Here is a 20802-nt window from a genome sequence, read left to right as displayed (position 1 = left end):
TTTCTTTTCAAGCGTAAATACTATAATTACAATCTGGTTCGTAATCATGTTCGAAAATGCATTAATATTCATCAAAAATTGTTTAAATTCCAGTTGATATTGAGTCCATAATATGGAATTGGAGATATGTACATACATCTAGATATATTTGAGAAAGACGTAATAAAAGGAAAATTCAATCTTTGATTTGATGGCAAATCAAAATAATTGATGCTGACAACTTCAAGTTTAATCATTTATTTATAAACCGTATGTAAAGAAGTGCACCGTCTTCAATGATTATCCATCTGTTTTGAATTTCTAAAATTATTCGCAAATCTCAAATACATCCCAATATGGCGAGAAAAAACAATATATCTAGATCGTACGAGCGAAATAGCTAATAAATTATAATGCCCCACGTTATGGTGAAAGTCCGAGCATTGTGTTATATAGCTGCCGTGGGAAAGATCGGTGCAGAATTCAACTTTGTTTGAATTTCAGGAAGTTAGATACAAGGCTTTTCCAATTTACTATTTTTTTATATTTATATTTATTTATATATTTTTATTCACTTAAGTTTTTCAAAAGCGATAGAAAAAAATGGGAATAGTATTATTTCAGAATTGTTTTCCTCACAATGTTTGGAAGTCATTTTCTCGATTTGCGGTTGGCTGAAAAATAGAATTTCTTCTGACGACGTTAAGGTAATGAGTGTCTGGTGCTTTCAGTTAAATTAGTTCTGTTTTGAAATGTTTGAGGAATCGATCGACGAATAATATGCTACCACACTCCCAGAGTGCATTGCAGAAAAATATTTGATAAACAATGTAAATTGATTTATTTTCATATATAAATTGCCTAAAACTGTTTGTTTGTTTTTAATGTTACATACCATTCGTAATTTTATACACACAACAGTTTGGATCTCTACTTTACAAATTCACTTCGCAAGCGTTCAAATAAAATTTCAAATGCAATTTGTTTTCTTTTTGGTTGAAAATTAAACCCCAAAGAAGCTTCCACCGCTGTGGAACATAGATTTTGTTCTCATTTTCAAATAATATTTTGAACACCATTTGCTGGACACAAAATTTACGGAATTGGCGGGAACCAAAGAAGCCATTCGATTAAAATTTATAGTAGTAGATACACAATAACCAAAAGAATGACAAAAGGTAGAAAAACTTGTATAAACAAACACCGGGGCTTCTATAAAAAATGCCTATATCTGTATACTATATTTTGTATGTGGTGTAGTTGTGAGTTACAGAAACGAAATTTTGGCCCAAACGCAAAGCAAGGTATTTGTAAAACGACAGGCAAGCAGCGCGTGCCTTATGTACCAGCTCGTTCTCGATGATTTTGTTGACACACAATTGTCAAATATGAAATATATAAATGTCTTTTGGCATGGCGCACATGTCTCGATCGCGTCTATGACGCTCCACAGCACAATGCTTAACGAGGCCGGCAACGGCAACGGCGATAGCGACAACACGCCGCTGCCTCGCTTACAACTAGCAACTACTATAACTAACAAATATTACAAAACCCAAAAGTATAAGATAAACACTAGGAATACGATGCCAACGGCCGCCGCCTTCACATACATCGACTTGCGATTTAGTAGTTTGGCATCCTTCTTATATTTCTGCGACATCATCGACAGATTCTGCGTTTTCGTATCCAGCTCTGTGGGAAAGCATAGATATGCGTAATGAAAGTATATTTGAATGATGTAGAATTGGTGGATGTTACGCACCTGCCAGGACCGTGCCACGTTGCAGCACATCGTCAATGTTCTGTACCATGATTCGCTGCACATCTTGGAGCTGCGTGTTTATGTTGCTGATGTTGCGTCTTCGGTCAGTCAATTGTTTTTTCGACTTCTGTATGTACACGTCGAACTCAATAAAGGCGTAGGGGCGTGTCACGGAGTTCACACGACGTCCGTAGTTCAAATGGAACTCCTGCGCCAAGTCCTCCAGGTAGTTGAAGGCCAAACGTTTCGAATACATTTTATCGCACATTACCAAATAGCAGACTTCATTTTCGATTAGATAGCTGCGAGTTCCATGCAAAGTACAATGTATAAGTAATGGTGTTATGCGCTGATGCGTATCGTAGGCTGGATTGATGAGCTTTCCCAAATCAAGGGGCACATTACATCAGCATCGCATACTTACTGGAATAGATATGGTCCTGTTTCGATGCTGCTTCGTGCCGGCGAGTGTGTGCCCAGCTTGCGAAATAGCATTTTCGCCTGGTTTTGATAGTCCAAGATGCTGCGTCCGCTCTGCGTCGCCACATAGAAAGTGAAAGTGTGCAAAAGTTTACACATATACTCGTACATACATATAGATGTATATAGATGTTGGGATGGGGCTTTGATCTTTGGGTATTGCAACGCACCTGTTCATCGTCCTGCATGGTGCCAACCAGTGGCAGGCCATCAATAACTCGAGCGATCATCGTCAGTAGAGCCATGTTGCTGCTGTTGTTTTTGTTATTTTTGTTGCTCTTAGTGTTAGAGGCTCGGCTTGGATGACGCTGGCGTTATGATTGCGTGTCTAACACTTTACTGGCTGCTCTTGCTCTGCTTTTGGGCCACGGCTACAATTTTGCAATGCGCCGCCGTCGTCGGCGCTGCTGCTGCCGCTGCTGTTACTGACACCGTCGTGTCTTTCAATACGACTATATGTTTAATTTGTTGTTGTCATTAAGGCCGCCGTTGCTGAACGCTTTCATTCAGCTTGCAACCGCAATCGTTCTTCTATGTTAAATGTCGAAATACTTTACTTTGTTCCCTTGTGTATGAGTAGCTAGTATTTATTTAAAAAATATATAGTTTTAGTTGTGTGTTGTACGCGCTGCCCCGTTCATTGTTGCTCAGCTATGTGTTATAATTTATGTTAAAGGCAACTAATTCGTGATTATGTTTTTGGAAACACGTCAGCGACTAGTGATGATAGTATTTTCGTATTTGGGATAAGTCACGACGACAGCATCGATGTCACAAGCCAAAACTGTGACAAAACAGAAAAGATAAGGTCTACAATGTCACAGAACATTTAAACGGTTTAAAAGTTCCAACAAATATTCCCCAAGTACCTTCTAAGGTCATTTTATTTCGCTAAAATTGTCTAATGGCATTCTTATGAAGGGGATTTACAATCCTTACCATACCAAAATTTAATGCATTAGAATTATTAATTATTCATTTATGGAATTGGTACACGAAGCTTTGTTCTGCAAATTTTTTTAAATATTACCTTATTAAAGCATTAAATATTAATAATTAAAATATGATGTTATTTGTGCAAATATCATATATTTTTATACAAATCCATAAGGGATGGAATAAAATAAAATCATTGCGAAAACCATCGATCATTTGTTGCCTTGGTCCGAAAATAAGGCAAAAATTATGTTGTTTGGAAAAAGCTTACACACATGATATAATTATATTGCTGCAAATAAAGCTTACATGTCTATGTCTTATCCAATAATGATCGTTTGATGGAATTTTTTCCGATTTTTTCCATGGCACTACAATTAATTTAAGTACACGTTGTTGGAAATAAAATTGCAGCTTCAGTGTGCTCTTTCCGCATAGAAAAAATGTCTTTAATATAGAGGTTCATAGGTAACACTAGAATACAAGTAAATTTGGTCGCAAATCAAGACAACGCGCGCCTTTGCGTTAAAAAAGTCGTGGGTACCGTATATTTAAAGGGGCGCTGCCAATAAGTGCTGTTAACACACAGTTAGCTTGTGAGATTTTAGTATTTTCCGGCCTGTGATATTATATGTAGTACTCGTGACAAAGTCACAAATATATAAACATCGCCCACCTTTAGTTGCTAAGCATCACATTCGGATCGGGCAATTAATGTGTTTTGAGTTTTTTAGTTTTCATTTGTGTTTGTTTTCTGTAGCTTAGGGTGTGTTTTTGTTGCAACTTGTTAATAACTATCCATGCTGTATATAATCAATATGCCGAGTGAGCATCTATTACGCGCATAAAGAGAACTAACTCGCATCCGTCGCAATGTGTGTGTGTGTCTGTGCCTGTAAATCTATGTGTGTGTGACGATTAGAAGACGTCGTCGGGTAAAAGGGCGGTAAAAAGAAAAGCCAACAAACTGCGACGGGAAATTTGTAAATTAGCTCAACTTTTCGATTCACCATAAAGCTGCAAAACCACAACCACTTCCATTACCACGGTACCTAAACAGTTCCATCTGGAATCCGACAATTCAGCAACAATAGCGAGTATGTTTTCCAAAAAGAAGAAGAAACCCCTCATCTCGATGCCCAGCAACTTTGAACATCGCGTGCATACGGGATTCGACAAACGCGAAAATAAATACGTCGGCCTGCCCTTGCAATGGGCCTCCATAGTGGGCAACAACCAGATATTGAAGTCAACCAATCGCCCATTGCCGCTTGTCGATCCCTCAGAAATAACGCCCACAGAGATACTTGACCTGAAGACGATTGTGCGTCCCCACCACAACAACAACAAGGCCGACACGACGTCACTAAACAGCAGCAGCACCATGATGATGACGGCCTCGGGCTCGATGATGGCTGGATCCGGAGGCATGGGAGCGCCCCCTCCCGGCATTGTGCTTCCAAAGACGTCACATGTGGCGCGTTCCAACTCGCTACGCAGCTCCAGTCCGCCACGGGTGCGTCGTGTGGCAAACGTGCCACCCGCCGTGCCCGAGGAAGAGTCAATGGCGCCTACGCCTGGCTTTAAGCTCAACCAAGCCATGCCACATATGCTGTACCCCAGTCAACATCCGCATCCCAATGGTTCCACAGGTCCGCTCGCTGTGCGCACCGATCTGTCACAGAGTCAGCCCACAAATCTGCAATATCGCACGGCCGTTGCAGCTTCCGGCATGCAGCAAACGTCGCCGGTCGGCTCTGTGACCAGTGCAACGCGTTCCACACACTCCCACCACAACAACGGCAACAGCATCAGCAATTTCCCAATGTACCCTGCATCTCAACAGCAACAACAGCAGCAGCACCAACAACTCCAACATCAGCAGCAGCAGCAACCAAAACCCATAGCGGCTCTACCAAATGCAACAGTGGGCGATCAGAATCAAAATCCCCTGCACGCCCAGCATTCGCATAACCATGCGAAGTCCGCGTCGCGTGCTTCCAGCTCGAGCGGCGGTGCCAGCACCAACAATGCAGCACTTGCTGCGGCGCAGCAGGCGGCTCCACAACCGAAGCAGGAGCAGCGTCTTACCCACGAGCAGTTCCGTGCCGCACTCCAAATGGTTGTGTCCGCCGGGGATCCTCGAGAGAATCTGGACAACTTCAACAAAATCGGCGAAGGCTCTACAGGCACAGTTTGCATTGCCACTGACAAATCTACAGGTACGCCACCACCACTACCACACAAGATTGGCAAATTCCTTATCCACACTCTCCCCCATGTCCATGTCCATCCCCATCCCCATCTTTTCTGTTACTTCTACTTCTCAACGCTTGGTTTGCAGGTCGCCAGGTGGCCGTCAAGAAGATGGATCTGCGCAAGCAACAGAGGCGCGAGCTGCTCTTTAACGAGGTGGTCATCATGCGTGACTACCACCATCCAAACATTGTCGAGACGTACTCCAGCTTTCTGGTCAACGATGAGCTCTGGGTTGTCATGGAGTATCTGGAGGGTGGCGCCCTCACCGACATTGTCACACATTCGCGCATGGATGAGGAACAAATAGCGACCGTTTGTAAGCAGTGCTTGAAGGCTTTGGCCTATTTGCACTCACAGGTGCGTGACTAGCATGGCTAAGACTATAGAAATGCTCAGAAAATGCGGCGAAGAGAAAACAATACCGTCGCGTCCACATTTCGATTCTTTTCATTTCCATTTGTGCGCTTTCTTTGCGCCCTGCTTTCGCGCGGTTTCGATTTCTAAATGTCGTCGCTGTAATACGATAAGCGACAACTAACATTGTAGTATGAATACATACTATACCTGCATACTACAAGTACATGCGACACACAACAACAACCTACAACAGGCGGCGTTCGCACAATGGGTCGGGTCGGTCGTCGCCGTCACCCCAACTGAAAATCTTCTGCACACTGCACTGCACTTTTCTCAATCTATACATACTATATACGAGTATATCTATTTGTTTTGAGAAATGTTAAGATTTATGTATTTATTTGAGTTCCCTACTCAATTCAGAACCTAAAAGTTGTGCCTGATCTGATAAATTAAAAAAAATTGTCTAAAATGTTCATTAACGCTTTCAAAAGCAAAGCCCCAAAATGAGTTTCTCGTAAATATCTTCACCATTAAATATTAAAGAAATCCTATTAATGAAATGCCTATAACCTTTAACTAACTCACCTGAGTTGTTAAGAATTGAATTCTCTATTTACCAGAATAAGAAAAATGTGTCTTGTTTATTTAATGAGTAGACAGACATTAAGGAAGTTCAATTTATTGAGACCCCCCTCTCTGTCAGAATAAACAACAAGAAGATAAGGAGACGTTATCGAGGCAGCCAGAAGTAAATAATTGAATACCCACACGTTGTTAAGAAGCAAATATTTAATTTCCCATTTATTTTTATCTCTTGATTCAAATAAGATAAATCCTTTCAATGCTAGTTACTCGATTCAAGTCACATCCAAGTTCGTAATTAAATTTTACAATACATATTTTCATTGCTTTGGAACTGAGATTGAGGAATTATCGCACTAATGATGAATTGAATTGTGATTTGGTTTTAACATTGATTTATCTTTACAGGGCGTTATACATCGGGATATTAAATCCGATTCCATTCTGCTGGCCGCTGACGGTCGCGTCAAGCTGTCTGATTTTGGATTTTGTGCGCAAGTCTCGCAGGAACTGCCTAAGCGGAAGTCACTTGTCGGCACGCCATATTGGATGTCACCGGAGGTTATCTCGCGTCTGCCGTACGGTCCGGAGGTCGATATCTGGTCGCTGGGCATTATGGTCATCGAAATGGTCGATGGAGAGCCACCGTTCTTCAATGAGCCACCGTTGCAGGCGATGCGCCGCATACGGGACATGCAGCCACCGAATTTAAAGAACGCCCACAAGGTCTCGCCGCGTCTGCAGTCGTTCTTGGACCGCATGCTGGTGCGAGATCCGGCACAGAGAGCGACGGCCGCAGAACTGTTGGCTCATCCCTTCCTGCGGCAGGCAGGGCCGCCCTCATTGCTGGTGCCGCTGATGCGAAATTCACGACACCATTCATAGACAATGTCGGCGATCTTCTCTTAATGTATTATTAGTATTTTTATTTAATTTTTTTTAATCTTTAGTTTGTTATACAGTCTTCTGTCTCAATGTGTGTTATTTGTCCCTTGTTTTAACCTACCCAGAGAGTTGGGGTATTGTAACTTTTTGTTGTTTCGTTATGTCGTTAATGTCGATGCCTGCCAGAACTGCCATAGCGCGACATTATGTGAGTTTGCGTTGCAAACATCATCAAAAAGATACAATAGGACGTTCAAGCAAAAGCTCCAGATTAATAGCAACTATTCCTAAAACAAAACAAGAAATGTATATAAGCGACAGTCACCTTTTATTTTTGTTCCAAATGTGATGAGGGACTGCTTGATAATGGTTTTATGAATGACGATCTTGAAGCTTCGGCTGAACGTTGCATTAACTACAAACGTATTTTCCACTTATCCATTATGTGGTATTTATATAATTAATCTACAGTACGGCAGCTGCTACTTAAACTTAGAGCTAATCTAATTAACATAACACCGACATATCTCGAAAAGTCATATCCATAACATAGGCAATACAAACGGACAGACGGACGGATGGACAGAGGGACAGATCAACACAAGCATTTATGTATGTATCTTTCGAGAAAGCCTGTTACAGATTTGCTCATGTACTAAAATTTGTCAAATAGTTCGTAATTTTAAAAAGAAAATGAAAATTGTTGCATGGAACGGAATGAAGAACACTTAGCGCATACGAGTATGCCTATGTGTGTGTGTGTGTGTGTGTGTTGTAAAACAAAACCAAGAACTAATGCAGTCGTGAGTCATGCAAAGTACTTAATTATTGTTTAATTTGAGAACCTTAAGATTGCAATGTGCCTTTTTCTCGAATCGAAGCAAAGAAACAATTGACAATTCAACTATGAAACTGAAGCGAATGACTAATGAACAAAAACTCAATTCACTGTTAAATGTCAGCCATTGAACGTGTATTTATAACAAAGTATTTAATATCTTACCACTGCTTATATAACTCTGGACTGATCGGACATTAATTGCTAATCGTTGCGAAATTCCTTATGAATTGTATTAATTTTTCCGCTCGACTCCTAGGACGCGCTTGACGAGCACAGTTCTTGTCAATAAAGGCCATCACTGAGCTTCTTTCTCAACTATGCAGTCCATAAACATTGTTCGAATATATATACATAAATATATATAAAGGTATATACATGTTAAGATAAATATAAATATATTTTGATAAAGCCTATACTAAGAATTACAAAACAACGAATACGCGTACGTGTAGCTAAGTGTTCAGAATTATTGTGAAAACACTTTATACTCACAACAGAAATTGTTGTCAGCTTTATGCATGCTCCAAGCTGATTGCTCAGCAGCGAAGCATCTAACTCATATATATTTATGCATATACACAAATATTTACATGCGATGAATTGTATACACATTTTTTTTTTTTAATTTAAACTAGATTGTTCTCGGTTGCAAATGTACGCTAATTAAACTATTAAACATTCTGTCCCCACAGTTAGGAAACCACGAAGAAGCATTCCCATTTTACCTTTTAGCATATTTTGTTCTGGTTTTAACTCACATATTGAATAATAAATAAATACTTATATATGTAAAAACAACTAAACGAGTGTATTCATATCTGACATAGTTAGCAGGCGAACATAAATATTAATAGATATATGTACAAATAAAGCCAATCAAAAAATTTCCTGTCTGCCCCTGAGAGTATGCTCCGATTTCTCCAGTCTCTGGGTTTGATGTACGCTTTTCATCTGAAATCAATAGTACCAGTGGGAAAAAAAACACAGTTGACAGTTGATCAATAAAATTTCCTTTATATATTTCGTTTCGTTTCATTTTGTTTGTTTTATTTATTCAGTGATATTTGCCTATTGGTTGCCGACTATTTGCCAGCACATACTCGTACATAGTTTCGTGTTCTTGCAAATGAGTTGAGTTGGCGCCCATGTGCGCGTATATAAATTTTTAATATCAAATTTTTACAATTAGGAAAAAATTGCGCTCTTACAATGTACATGTTATATAATTTGTATAATTTGCTTTCTCTTCATATAGGTATGCATGTATATGTATGTACTTATATGTGTGAGTATATGTGCGCACGAGTTATACGCGCGCTTAAGGGGTTCGTTAAACAGATATTCAGTGGAGTTTTGAAAACGTTTACAGAAGTTACTGGAAGCGAGCAGGTAAATAGTGTTTGAACAAAGAATATCAGTAGTATGTTGAAACAACCCATCGACAAATCGACAGATAGATTTTGGTGAGCTGGTAGCTGGAAAATATTGAAAGCTATTTGTAATGGTCCTACGAAATTTGTTTTGTTTTTCTCTTGTTTCTATGGTTGTTATTCCACAATTTGTTGACTATAACCAAGATTACATACATAGAGTATGTATGTATATATACCCTATGAATTTGTTTGCGAATGTATAACGTACTAAAATTTGTTGTCTATATAAATTTCAATGTGTTGCTCTCTTCAAAACTCTACCCTTGTATAAGTTACAAAAATGTATATATACTATATATATGTATATATAGATTCGTACAGTTGCTGCTATAATTCTTTGCGTGTGTATAACTGTTTCTTGCTTAGATTTGTTCTGTTTTTGTTTTTCCTTTTCACTAGAAGCTCTGGCTGTGTCTGGGTTGGCTATTTGTTAATATTGCTTGAAGTTGATTAAGTGACGCAGAAATGAATTCCAAATCTACAAAATTGATTAAAATTGCTAAAGCGAATGAATTGATTTGCTTTTATTAAAAATACATACGAATATGAATAAAAATAGTACATACTGTATTGCTAACATCGACGTTACGTTTTGACAGTGTGGGTGCGTAACAAAATGTTGAATTAGAGTATCTCTAAACAATGCTTGAAACCAAAAACAGTTTGTTTTTACTTTTTATGTTGCAGTAAATGTACATAAGTATCTGTAATTAGTGTAGTTGCTTGTTGTTGTTGTTGTTTGGTTTGCATGAAAAATCTGCTTTACAAAATATTATTATGTACTTGTATTTTAGTTTTTTCCCTTTTTTTGCTGCTGACGTCGAGCAACTCTAATGTTTGTTATAAGTATTTGTTTGGCTTCTTCTTCTACTTCTACTTCTTCTTTGCTATGCGTTTTCTTTTCTTTCTCTCTATTACATTCAAAGGCAGTTTTCGCATGGAGGGACAAATTGAGATTGAGATTCATTACGCGAAGCACAAAGCGCGAAACTACAAATCAGTGAGAGAGGAATATTTACGTTCCGGACCAACAACGGGGGTCAGGTCCACAATAATTTGTACAAAAGAACCATATATAGTATGTATGCATGTACCTTACTATATGCAGGGCATGCCTTAGAAGTACACAAAAAAAAAATAACAAAAAATTATGTATATATACTTGTCTGTATATGTAAATGTATATACCTTCTGTGTGTGTGCATTATATATTAGAAAAAAAATATGGGTATATATATACTATATGTGTATATTTTAGTATTTGGTGGCGCGCAAAGTAAAAATCCTAGTGCGTGAACTGTACGCCTGCGCTTAGACTAAGCATGGGATATACGTACGTATATATGTATGTATGTTTGTATATGTATGTATGTATATATAGTTAGTGGGTGTATATGTATGGGTCTATATGTATGTGTCGTTCCCGCCTCTGCGCCCGTACCCTATTTACATTTCGGGCGATCCTTGGACGCCGCCGCTCACTTCATCCGCTGGTGGTCGGGCGTGCTCTTCAGTATGTCCGGCTGATGGGGATGCGGCTGGTGTGCGTGATGGTGATGGCTCATGTGTTGGTACTGCAGCGAGTTGAGTGTTCCCTGCTGGCTGCAACCACCGCCAACACCACCAGCTCCGCTGCCCACGCCACCACCAACACTAGCACCACCAGCATGATGGGACGAGCTGAGCGTGTGCGAGTGGGTCGAGTTGAGAGTGTGTGTGGCATGGGAGTTGAGGGTGTTGTGGGCAGTGGTGGTGGCGTTTGTGGAGAAGCCGGTACCGCTGCTGGGACCACCAGCCGCACCACCACCACCACCACCCACCGGCCGCTGTGAGGAGCGCAGCGAACGGTGCGAGCCATTGCGGGTCAGTGAGTTCATCTGTGGGGTGCCCGGCACGGTGTGGCCCAACGCATTCATGTAGTCTGCTATGAGGAGCGTTATCTCCAGGATCTTGGGCTTGCTCATGGCGAAGAGCAGCTTCTGCTCACAGCCACCGGCCAGCATGCCATCCTCGTGCGAGACGACGAGCATGAAGTCGTCCTGACAGCCGCCAAAGGTCATCACGGTGCTGTAGGGATAACGGGCCACTGGCGCCATGGTGGACAGCTCGAGGACATTGAGCGCATCCTCGGCGACGGCCAGCCAGGCGACAGGCGAACTGGCGCTGGCATGCGGCTCGCATTGGCGTGGCTTCGCCTGAAAGAGGCACGCTCCAAAGAAGGGCCACTTGCGACAGCAGGTTAAGTAGATGCGGACACAGTCGAGTGTGGAGCGACCCTTCAGCAGCATCCACTTGGAGATGAGCAACTCCTGCACATCCTTCAGCTGCTCTGCGCTCAGCGCATCCCTATAGCGATATGGATAGAACTTGTCGAGGGCCTTGAGGCCCACATCTCGCGACTTCTCGTGCGTGTAGTCGCCCATATCGATCTGGGACATCAGTGAGGCCAGTTCCAAGGCCAGTTCGCGGGACAGTGGAAAGCGGCCCTGGACGATCTGCGCATTAGTCTGGTAGCAGAGCAACAGACGCTCCTTGTCTGTCTCACACTTGATCGTGTGCTTCCAATAGAGACGATTCTTGTAGCTAAGCTGAATTACGCGCGAATTCTCGAACTTCCCGGACCCCTTCTCGCGCAGTGCCGTCTCCCACTTGCTAATGACATCGCAAAGCTTGGCCAGCGGCTCTAGGTAGTGTTCCAAGTCCTTTTCAATGGGATCATCGCTGAAGAGACAGAAGCCGTTGGTCGCATCGCGGGTGCCCAGCTCCTGGGCCAGTGTTGTCTGGAACTCCTCAATGGTCGTCGAGCCATCAAAAGAGACAACCTATGGGGGAGAAAAATAAATCAATAAGGATGCCTGAGTAGCCCCCGTCTAGAGGCCACAGTCCTCACCTGATAGGTTGTGTTCATCATGTGCACGGGTATGGCATGCGGCAGGGAGTGATGATATGGATTCTTCAGCAATATAGAGAGCACCTCCATCCGTGAGGGCTTCGTTTCGCGCCCCCCATTCTTCAGGGTGCGCTCCAGCGCTCGTTCACAGTAGGCAGCATACTTGCCCGTCTCCGTCTTGGTGTCCGCATTCCGGGAGAGATGCAGCTTGAGGTACCACAGCAGACGACTGCTCTTTGGCACAAAGAGAGAGACGGCGAGGGCGAGCAACTGCCAGCCTTGGACGAAGCTGTAGGCGGGCGGATTGGACTTGCAATCGATAATCGGAGTAGCCACCGGCGCCTGTCAATAACCCCAAGAATAAAGCAAAGAAAGTTAGAGGTTGGAGAGGATCTGTGGGCCGATCGATTCGGTTAGCCAAACACTACGATAACTGAACGCAACTGTACACAACACTATGGCAATGACAATAATTCCCCTCATACCTGAATCGATGTCGGCGAACTGCCGTTGGCTTGGGCGTTGCCCGCCTGTTGGGTATCACAGGTGAACAGGCTCTGTGTGGCGCACAACAGTAGTTGCTGTAAATTTCGTTGTTGTTGTTGTTGTCGTCGTCGTTAACGGTACGGTACGTACGGTTGTTTGGCAGTGTTGGAAAACGGTATTGGATTTGATTTGATTTTTTTGTTTGGTTTTGCATTCACGAAACGAAACGAAAACGAAAAAAAGAATAGAAGAAGAAAAGCCGAGAAAACGTTTTGCTGGTCAATCATCTTGAAGTTGGTGGGGTTTTTTTTAACAGTGTGTCTTACATACTGTACATACATGTGGCACACGCTATTCAAAATTAATTTCTTTCCTTTTGTTTCTGTTTGTTTTTTCTTTTAAAAAGCGACACGCAAAAAATATCGATATTATTTATGAACAATGCGAAACATTCAAAAGCCATTTAAAAAAGTAACGGTAAACGAGTAATTGAACAAAGCAGCGGCGAAACGAAACATAAATGAGCAAACCATAAACAGGATGATAGAAACATTTTGGAGCAAGAGTGTCGAGTGTGTGTAAGAGAGACGCCTAAACAGAGAGTTTGTGAGTGTGGACACTAGTGGTTTCATTTCGTTCGATCAATGCGACTGTGACTTTGTCAAGAGTAACAGCTTGGACAACAAAAGTAACAGTCCGTTCGTTGGGGTGATGGGTTGATATTCAAAATGCATATTGCAAGTCATTGTTACACACCTTATGATAATTATACACCTCGTTTTAACATTTTTCTTTTACCAGTGTTGCCATACGACAACATTTGTGATCAACGTTGTAGGACAAATCACAAATTTACAAGCACCTTCGTAGCACAAGTTTAGCGGCAGCAGACAGCAGTTATCTATCCAAAAGATATTTTGGAAATACTGGAGGAGCTTGCCTAAAGTAGAGGCCCTGGTTGGGAAGCCTTGCTTACGTTTATTTATTTTGCCGATCATCGTTTCACGGTACAGTTTGATATTGGGATCTAATATTGCAATGTCGTAGTCAAGCTGTTACTCCTACTGTAGAGCTGGAAGGGATTCGAGTCGACTGTACTTTTAAATCAGGAATTGAAGTACAACAAACCGATCAGTTAATCAGAACTATTCATTAACACGGATGATTGCCTAACAACTAATCGATCCTAAATGTTGAAATATTCAAGGCCTGTTCAATTTTTTATCTACTTTGCAAAATGCCAAAATAGTAATACATAGGTGTACTCGCATAATCGATCCAGTCGATGTTTCTGTTGATCGATCGAACCGATCTTTGAAAGTAGAATCGAATCCGAATCCGAATCCAGTTCCAGTTCTATGCTAGTGTGATGAATGAGTGGGCTGGTGGAGTGGTTGGCTTGTGGTGTCCGTGTGTTCAGTGTTGCCTAAGCGCGAAGAAAAGCCACATATGCATGTATGTATATACACATATGTATACTTATGTATTTATGTACGATCTTTTGCTACATTATGCACATACTATATGTATGCCTAGAACTAACGTGTCTAGCTAGTTAGGTGTTCTTGATGGATGTATGTATGTATTTATGTATGTTTGTTTGTTTGTATGTGAAATTTACAGCAAGTACTTTGTACAATAATTGAAAGTAAGAGATAGAACTTAAAATGAACTGACAACTATAAGTACATATATAGAGATATATAGTATTGTAGATATACACATATTGTATCTCGTTTTGATGTTGTTGTGTATAAAAGCTATATGATGTACACGTACAGATCATAAGAGTATATGTATAACAGTTATGGGGGAAATTTATTGTCTGTTTGCTACAAAAAAAGAGAACAATTTAAACAAAGCTGATCAAAATTTGTCTAAGTAGATAAGTTACGGAATAGACATGAACGTAGTGCATGCGAAATAAAATGATGTTATATCGTAGGTGTGATTATCTGAATAAATATGTGAATAAGTATGTTGTTAGATGTTTAGTTGATTATCATTATTGGAGTTAATATTAGGCGTTCGTAAGCTTTTTTCCATAAGCAAAGCTAATAATTTATTTGCAAAGGTTGCCCGATCGTTTTTAAAATTGAAGAAGCAAATTAATCAGATAAGTTGTGTACATAAGATCCAAAACAACCCATATGCCGGAATGTAGTAGAAACAAATAGGTATATTTATTTATGATAAGGCCAGTGGTATCTGATAGATCCAAAACAGATCTTATCTAAGCTCTACAGCAAGTTCTTTTAGATCTAGAAAGCTATAACAATTTTGAGTGCAATCATCGTTTGAGGGAGATGAGCTACAGACCCAGTGTTGTGAAATATTTAGATAAAGCACAATCTATCGATTGTACGTGTAGTTCTAAATCTTTGCTGGAATGCAAGTAGGTACTATGTATGCATATTGATGAGCTCTGGGCCAGTGCAGCTAAACTATTGGAACCATTGGCTAGACAGGTTAGTTGTTAGTAGGTAGATTAGTTTTTGAAATGAAAACCAAGAAAACACAAAAACAAAAAACTACACAAAATTTGAAACCAACACAAAGTCCAAAGAACTAAAACACATTTAATAATAATTAAGAAGCTTTGCAACTTAAAAAACTTACGCGCGTTTGCTTGCCCAGCTTCTTGTTTACCTGGACGCCGACACTTAGTTTCTGGCCCATATGTCGGGAGGTCTGCTTGATCAGTATGCAGATCATTTCCGTTTGCAGCTCGGGCATGTCCAGGCAGTGTTGCAAAGCGTTCTGTGCAAGCACCACATGATAATCGATGCCCGGCTGGTTGACAGCCACGGACATAAACAGTTGAATGCTCTGGAGGGTGCAGATAGAAAACGTTAGATCATATGATGATACTTGTATGTATATCTCTGCTGGAAATTACCTTGAAGAGTTTGATCGCCTCCGGCTGCATGGTCTCCGTATGCATTGAGGATAGAGGTGCCGCAATGGTGTCTTTGGTGTGTAACAGTATGGGATGACGCCAAAGCACACAATCTACAAGATTGGGGAAACCAAGCGTTATAATGTAATTTGGGAATCGGAGTATTTTGGCACTCACTTTGGTCGCCATCCGTTTCCATAAGCTTCTGCACCAGCTGCTCGTATTGGGTGCCCGCACTGGGACCGCCTCCCGACACAACTGTGAGATGATAGAGCCAGTTATCGCGCTCCTGTTTACCCGAAAGTATCAGATACGTGGGTCCCTGATGCGCTGGATAAATGGCCACTGTCAGACGGGCCTGATCTTGTGCCGCATCTTCGCGTTCCTCCGAGTCCGAGTCGGACACATGCTCCACCTCCTCGACCCGCGCATCGCGCATGTTGATCTGGCCCAGTGGATTCTGTGGATTCAAGCTGAAGCTATAACCAGACCAGTTCAATTTTATCTAACGATGATCACGCTTACCGTCTCGGCGGGAGCTTTGAAGTAGAGAAACATCTTGCCCAGGAGCACGCACCAGCACTTCTTGGCATGGCCGTTCTTCACTTTGGTTACCCAACCCTGGACGGTCGGCTTCTGGTCGTCGCGACTGAGCAGCAATTTCGTCGCATTGCGCCGCTGCACATTTTGGAGCACACGAATCCAGTCATCCATGGTGGCATGCGAGTCAGCCGTCAGATAGTAGACCTTCTTGCCCGTATCGATCTCGAAGGTGGAGGCGCCCTCGGCGCGGTTTATGCGACAGGCCTCGTCCAATAAAATTTGACCTTGCGGCTTGCGCTGCACATCGTGCTGGCTCTTCCAATAGTTGAGGGTTCCATTTTTGAGCACAAACCAGCGTTTGCGCCAGGTCTTCAGCTTGCCACCCAGCTTGGCCAGGTGACCCATCTGGAGGGAGAGGGGTTGGGGGCGAAGGCAGACAATGTGTTAGAGTAGGCGCCCAACAAAAGAAATCGTTTGCACTCACCTTCTCCAGAGACTCAATCTTCTTGCTGGGCGAATCCACATAGGACTGACGCATGAGGAGCGACGGCATCGAGGCGTCCATGCAGGTCGATTCAGAGACAGCGTCGGGCGGCAATGCATAGTCATCGGAAAGGCCTGATTCAAAGGAAAGATCTGAAATTACTGTGCCACGCACGTGGGAGGGTATGCGTAGATGCGTGAGCTGCGCGTGGGCGATGGGCGTGTGTAGGCGTGGCAGCGTTGTCTGTGTCTGGGGCTGAGCCAGCTTTGGCGCCCCCGTCTCTGTCCGGGCCAGTGTCTGTGCTTGTGCTAGTGACTGTGACTGTAACTGTGACTGTAACTGTGACTGTAACTGTGTCTGTGTGTGCGGGAGTGTGTGGTGTTGTGTGGGTGTGACTGTAGTGTGCGCGCGCGTGTGTGTGTGTGTGTGTGTGTGTATTGATGGGTTTCAAATGAAAAGCGCAATGGCGGCGGGGAATTTGTTTTTGAACATGTTGTTAGAAATGGCATTGTAAATTAGTTGCTTAATAGTACAGCATAGAACAAATTAGAGGGTAGGTGGAATATACTGGACATACTTTAAGGATACTTTTAGGCGTGCGGAATTGCAAGCTAGATGGAGAAAGGAGTACAGGGGAGTACAGTAAATAAAGCTTAAAATAAAACATGAGCCATAGAGCTACTCAACATCAAAATAGATCTCAGCTAGGGATGTTGATTATCTAAAATATTGCTTTATTTCTTTTGGAACAAATCACGGCATTGTAAATGACGGATGATACCACTATGTTAGTCTAAATTTCGAAACGATTTAAGATGGTTTTTGCAGTTGTTTGACTGCAATATTACCCAAAGAGTTAGATAATAAGCAATATTTTTGAGCATACAAGAGCTTACTGATAAATCCAATGGGATGGCAGCTTTCGTTAAATTTTACGAATTTAAAATCCATAAGTATTTATACAAGTATATATAAGTGGATATCTTAGAGAAATTACTGCAAAGAATTTTTCCGGTAATACATAGATCTATTATCTATACAGCATTTAAATTGGTCGCTGTTGGATTGAATCAAAGGTGGACTTAATTTCTTCATTTTTGATGGAATATCGAATATCTATTTCCTGATATATATATACAACATCAACATCCATAAGCCCCGAATATTCAAAACTAGGCATAGAGTACATTAAAAGAGGAAAATAATGAGGAATTTTATTGGATTTACGGCAATGTCTTTAAGGCGCTATTGTTTCAAGTCTCATGTTAGTGGTGGCTGTGAAAGTGGCGATGCTTGGTGGTTAGTAATTAGTGGTTAGTGGTGCTGGCTGGTGGTTGCTTACACGAGCGCTACGCTTTACAGGGGTACGGGGCGGGTTCTCTAATTGCAATTGTGTTACATACCACGCGCTTTGGCATTCTTGGGACTCTCCGAGCCACTACGCTTCGCTGGGCTCAGGCTCGATGAAGTCTTTAGACTCTTCGAGGGACTCGAGGCGCTACCTGACGTCGAGGTCTCCGTGTTGTCGGTGCTGGATGAGTTGTGCGAGTTGTGGGTGAGCATAACGGCATGATCTTCCCCATCGCTGGAGTCGTCGCTTGAGTCGCCCGTAAAGGGCATGGAACGTATTTGGGAAGCACGTCCCTTAACCGTGGCGTAGACGGGCACGGATATATCACAGAAGCCGCCGCTAGCGGTTTGTTGTTGCCGCGTTGGTGGCTGGGGTGTGCCCGGTGTGCCGCTGCCCAGCGTTCCATTCGCATCGTGCGCATGACGCGTCCCAGTCGCTCTGCCATTGGCTAGAGTGTTGGCTGCAGAACCACCGCCACCACCACCGCTGCCATCGTGTAAATCAGTGGCTGGCTCATTGCTGGCCGTGCTTTCGGCGGTGCTGGTGCCGGTTCCAGTTCCAGTACCGGCCAACCCATCATTGGCCACCTGATAGATCTTGGCCTCCCAACTGGGAAATCGATGCAGTGGTGGTGTAGGAGGGCGCGGAACGCCTAGATCGCTAGTGGTCGTGGTGGTGCTTGAGTTACCACCGCTGGCCATTAGTGCCGGATTGTTCTTCATCCAGGCGGGCAGCTTCTCGCACGACGGAGTGTAGATTTCGGCATAGTCGTGAGCAGTGTCTGTGTCGGAGCTATCGGGGCGTGTTGCGGCCAAGGCTGTTGCTGATGCTGCGTTAGACATCTGCGCCGGTGCTTTGCTGCTGATGCTCGACAACGGTGCTAGTGTTAGGCCATCGACGGCCGCCACTAGATTGCGCTCAAGCTCCTGGGGCTCCATCGAGAGGTTGCGTCGATGCTGATGATGTGGATACGAGGTGGTTAGTGGTCGGCTTATGATTTCCTGGGGATCGAGGCTCTCGCTGCGTCTGCGCGTCTCCGATGTGCTGGCAAAGTCCTGGACATCTAAGCTCAGGCTGTTGCGCACAGGACCCACAATACTGTGTCGGTTCGACTGGTTGGCAATGTGGTTCTTTAACAACTCTAGCTGCTGATTGCACTTGATGTTTTGCTCGCGCAGCAGCTGGTTCTGCTCCTCTAGGTCGCGCAACTTGTTGTTCACCCACTCCTTGATCTTGGCTGCTTTGGCCTCGATTTGACGGGCGTCGTGAAGACGTAGTTGTCGTTGCTCCTCAACTTGAATCTCAAGCGAGTTGATTGTCTTCTCGGCCTCGTTGTTGGGAAGACAGGCGGCGGCGGCGGCTGCTAGCGCAGCTGCTTGCTGTTGACTTTGAAGCTGGTGCTGATGAGGATGCTGATGCTGATGTATGGGCGAGCTTGTAGCGGTTCCCTGCTGCGAATGCGAATGTTGTGGCTGTTGTATGGGCTTTGGCCATTCACTCAGCCGCTGCTCCATGGCACGCACCTGTAGATGAGACAGAAAACAAGAAGATATTTATTAGAATCACTGATATTTTCCCACTGCGCAAATTAACCGAACCAGGCGCACAGCTTGCAAACTTTAAGCTATATTGGTTGGGGCTAAAACTTCCCAAATTAAATGAAACTTGCAGCCATCAAGCCACGATGCTTCTGGTAAAACGACACGCTCTTAGTTTTTAATGATTACATATGGGCCCTCGCTTGGGCGCCATTAAGCCTGCCAAGGCACGCATTGCTTTTAATTAAGTTAAGTTGGCAGCTCTCGGATTTGAGCGACTGTAAATCGTATTGCACGCATTGGATTAGTGGCTGCCAAGCAACCCAAGGTGGGCCGCAAAGGCTCCACTTCCAAGGCAGACAAAACACACGCAATTAGAGAGCTCAGGTGCTGAAATATTAAGCGCCATGGCGCAAAGAACTTACTCGTATAATTAAAAGCAGTTATTTGCGTCAGTTGGCAGATGGCAGAAAGGTTTGCGGAATGAAATAACCCTCTGACATGCACGAAATGCTCGAAGCACTGCATGCTGCAGACCATTTTTATTGCCACACAACAATTTGCAAGTAATGCGAGAACCACCGCAGACTGCAACTAAAATGGAAAGGGAATATCTATAAACATATCTGAAATATGTATATATGTATGTACATATAGGTATAGGAGAATAGAAAGAAAAGTGCAATAGATAAAAGGGCAGAGGCAGAGGCAGGCAGAAAAAAGTACACGACAAAGGACAATGGAGCAATCGTGGCAATAACTTCATTTGGCACGCCAAGTTGCCGCAACAGGAAACCAGGAAACCAAACTGACAACTAAGACTGAGACCCGGAAGGCACTTGCACGTACATACGCCATCCCTCCCTCCCTCCTCCACAAAATGAGGTGTAGAGTGCAAAATGTGCCACGTCTTTGGGGCCCAGTGCCTATTGCATTATTAGGTGCCATTGGCCCTTCGAAATGGGTCAATTGCTTAGACAGCGATGTAGATTGCATGCGAGTGAAGCAACTGAAGCGACCGAAGCGGCTGATTGATGGCGATGGCAGCCCCAGTGGCAGAGCCACAACTAAGCCAATGTGTCACACAATTG

At 43.1% G+C, this 20802-nt stretch overlaps 3 protein-coding genes across 3 annotated transcripts in view; 1 reads left to right on the top strand and 2 right to left on the bottom strand.

Moving 5' to 3' along the window:
• Positions 1 to 1189: 1189 nt before the first annotated feature.
• Positions 1190 to 2936, bottom strand: LOC115626774 (vesicle-trafficking protein SEC22b-B). The gene is made up of 4 exons (XM_030522237.1): positions 2395 to 2936; positions 2169 to 2278; positions 1745 to 2046; positions 1190 to 1674 (listed from the first exon to the last, which is right to left on the bottom strand). Exons 1-4 carry the CDS (start codon positions 2467 to 2469, stop codon positions 1526 to 1528), a joined length of 636 nt encoding a protein of 211 aa, XP_030378097.1. The 5' UTR covers positions 2470 to 2936; the 3' UTR covers positions 1190 to 1525.
• A 946-nt stretch (positions 2937 to 3882) lies between these two features.
• LOC115626667 (serine/threonine-protein kinase PAK mbt) lies at positions 3883 to 8839 on the top strand. The gene is made up of 3 exons (XM_030522089.1): positions 3883 to 5382; positions 5505 to 5776; positions 6770 to 8839. The coding sequence occupies exons 1-3, from the start codon at positions 4260 to 4262 to the stop codon at positions 7244 to 7246; spliced, it is 1872 nt and encodes a 623-aa protein (XP_030377949.1). The 5' UTR covers positions 3883 to 4259; the 3' UTR covers positions 7247 to 8839.
• A 277-nt stretch (positions 8840 to 9116) lies between these two features.
• The window catches only part of LOC115626917 (uncharacterized protein CG43867), a 157302-nt gene continuing 145616 nt past the window's right edge, over positions 9117 to 20802 (bottom strand). Inside the window, exons 4-12 of the mRNA XM_030522427.1 lie at positions 18226 to 19696; positions 16823 to 16956; positions 16321 to 16743; positions 15973 to 16255; positions 15796 to 15908; positions 15546 to 15725; positions 12896 to 12991; positions 12411 to 12752; positions 9117 to 12342 (exon numbers count right to left, since the gene is read on the bottom strand). Coding sequence (XP_030378287.1) covers positions 10999 to 12342; positions 12411 to 12752; positions 12896 to 12991; positions 15546 to 15725; positions 15796 to 15908; positions 15973 to 16255; positions 16321 to 16743; positions 16823 to 16956; positions 18226 to 19696 — 4386 coding nt within the window. The 3' untranslated portion in view covers positions 9117 to 10998. The remainder of the gene's footprint in view (positions 12343 to 12410; positions 12753 to 12895; positions 12992 to 15545; positions 15726 to 15795; positions 15909 to 15972; positions 16256 to 16320; positions 16744 to 16822; positions 16957 to 18225; positions 19697 to 20802) is intronic.

This window comes from Scaptodrosophila lebanonensis, unplaced genomic scaffold (genome assembly GCF_003285725.1).
Source record: "Scaptodrosophila lebanonensis strain 11010-0011.00,11010-0021.00 unplaced genomic scaffold, SlebRS2 tig00000089-arrow-pilon, whole genome shotgun sequence".
In the NCBI taxonomy this organism is placed as follows: domain Eukaryota; kingdom Metazoa; phylum Arthropoda; class Insecta; order Diptera; family Drosophilidae; genus Scaptodrosophila; species Scaptodrosophila lebanonensis.
This window is presented reverse-complemented; position numbering and strand designations above follow the sequence as displayed.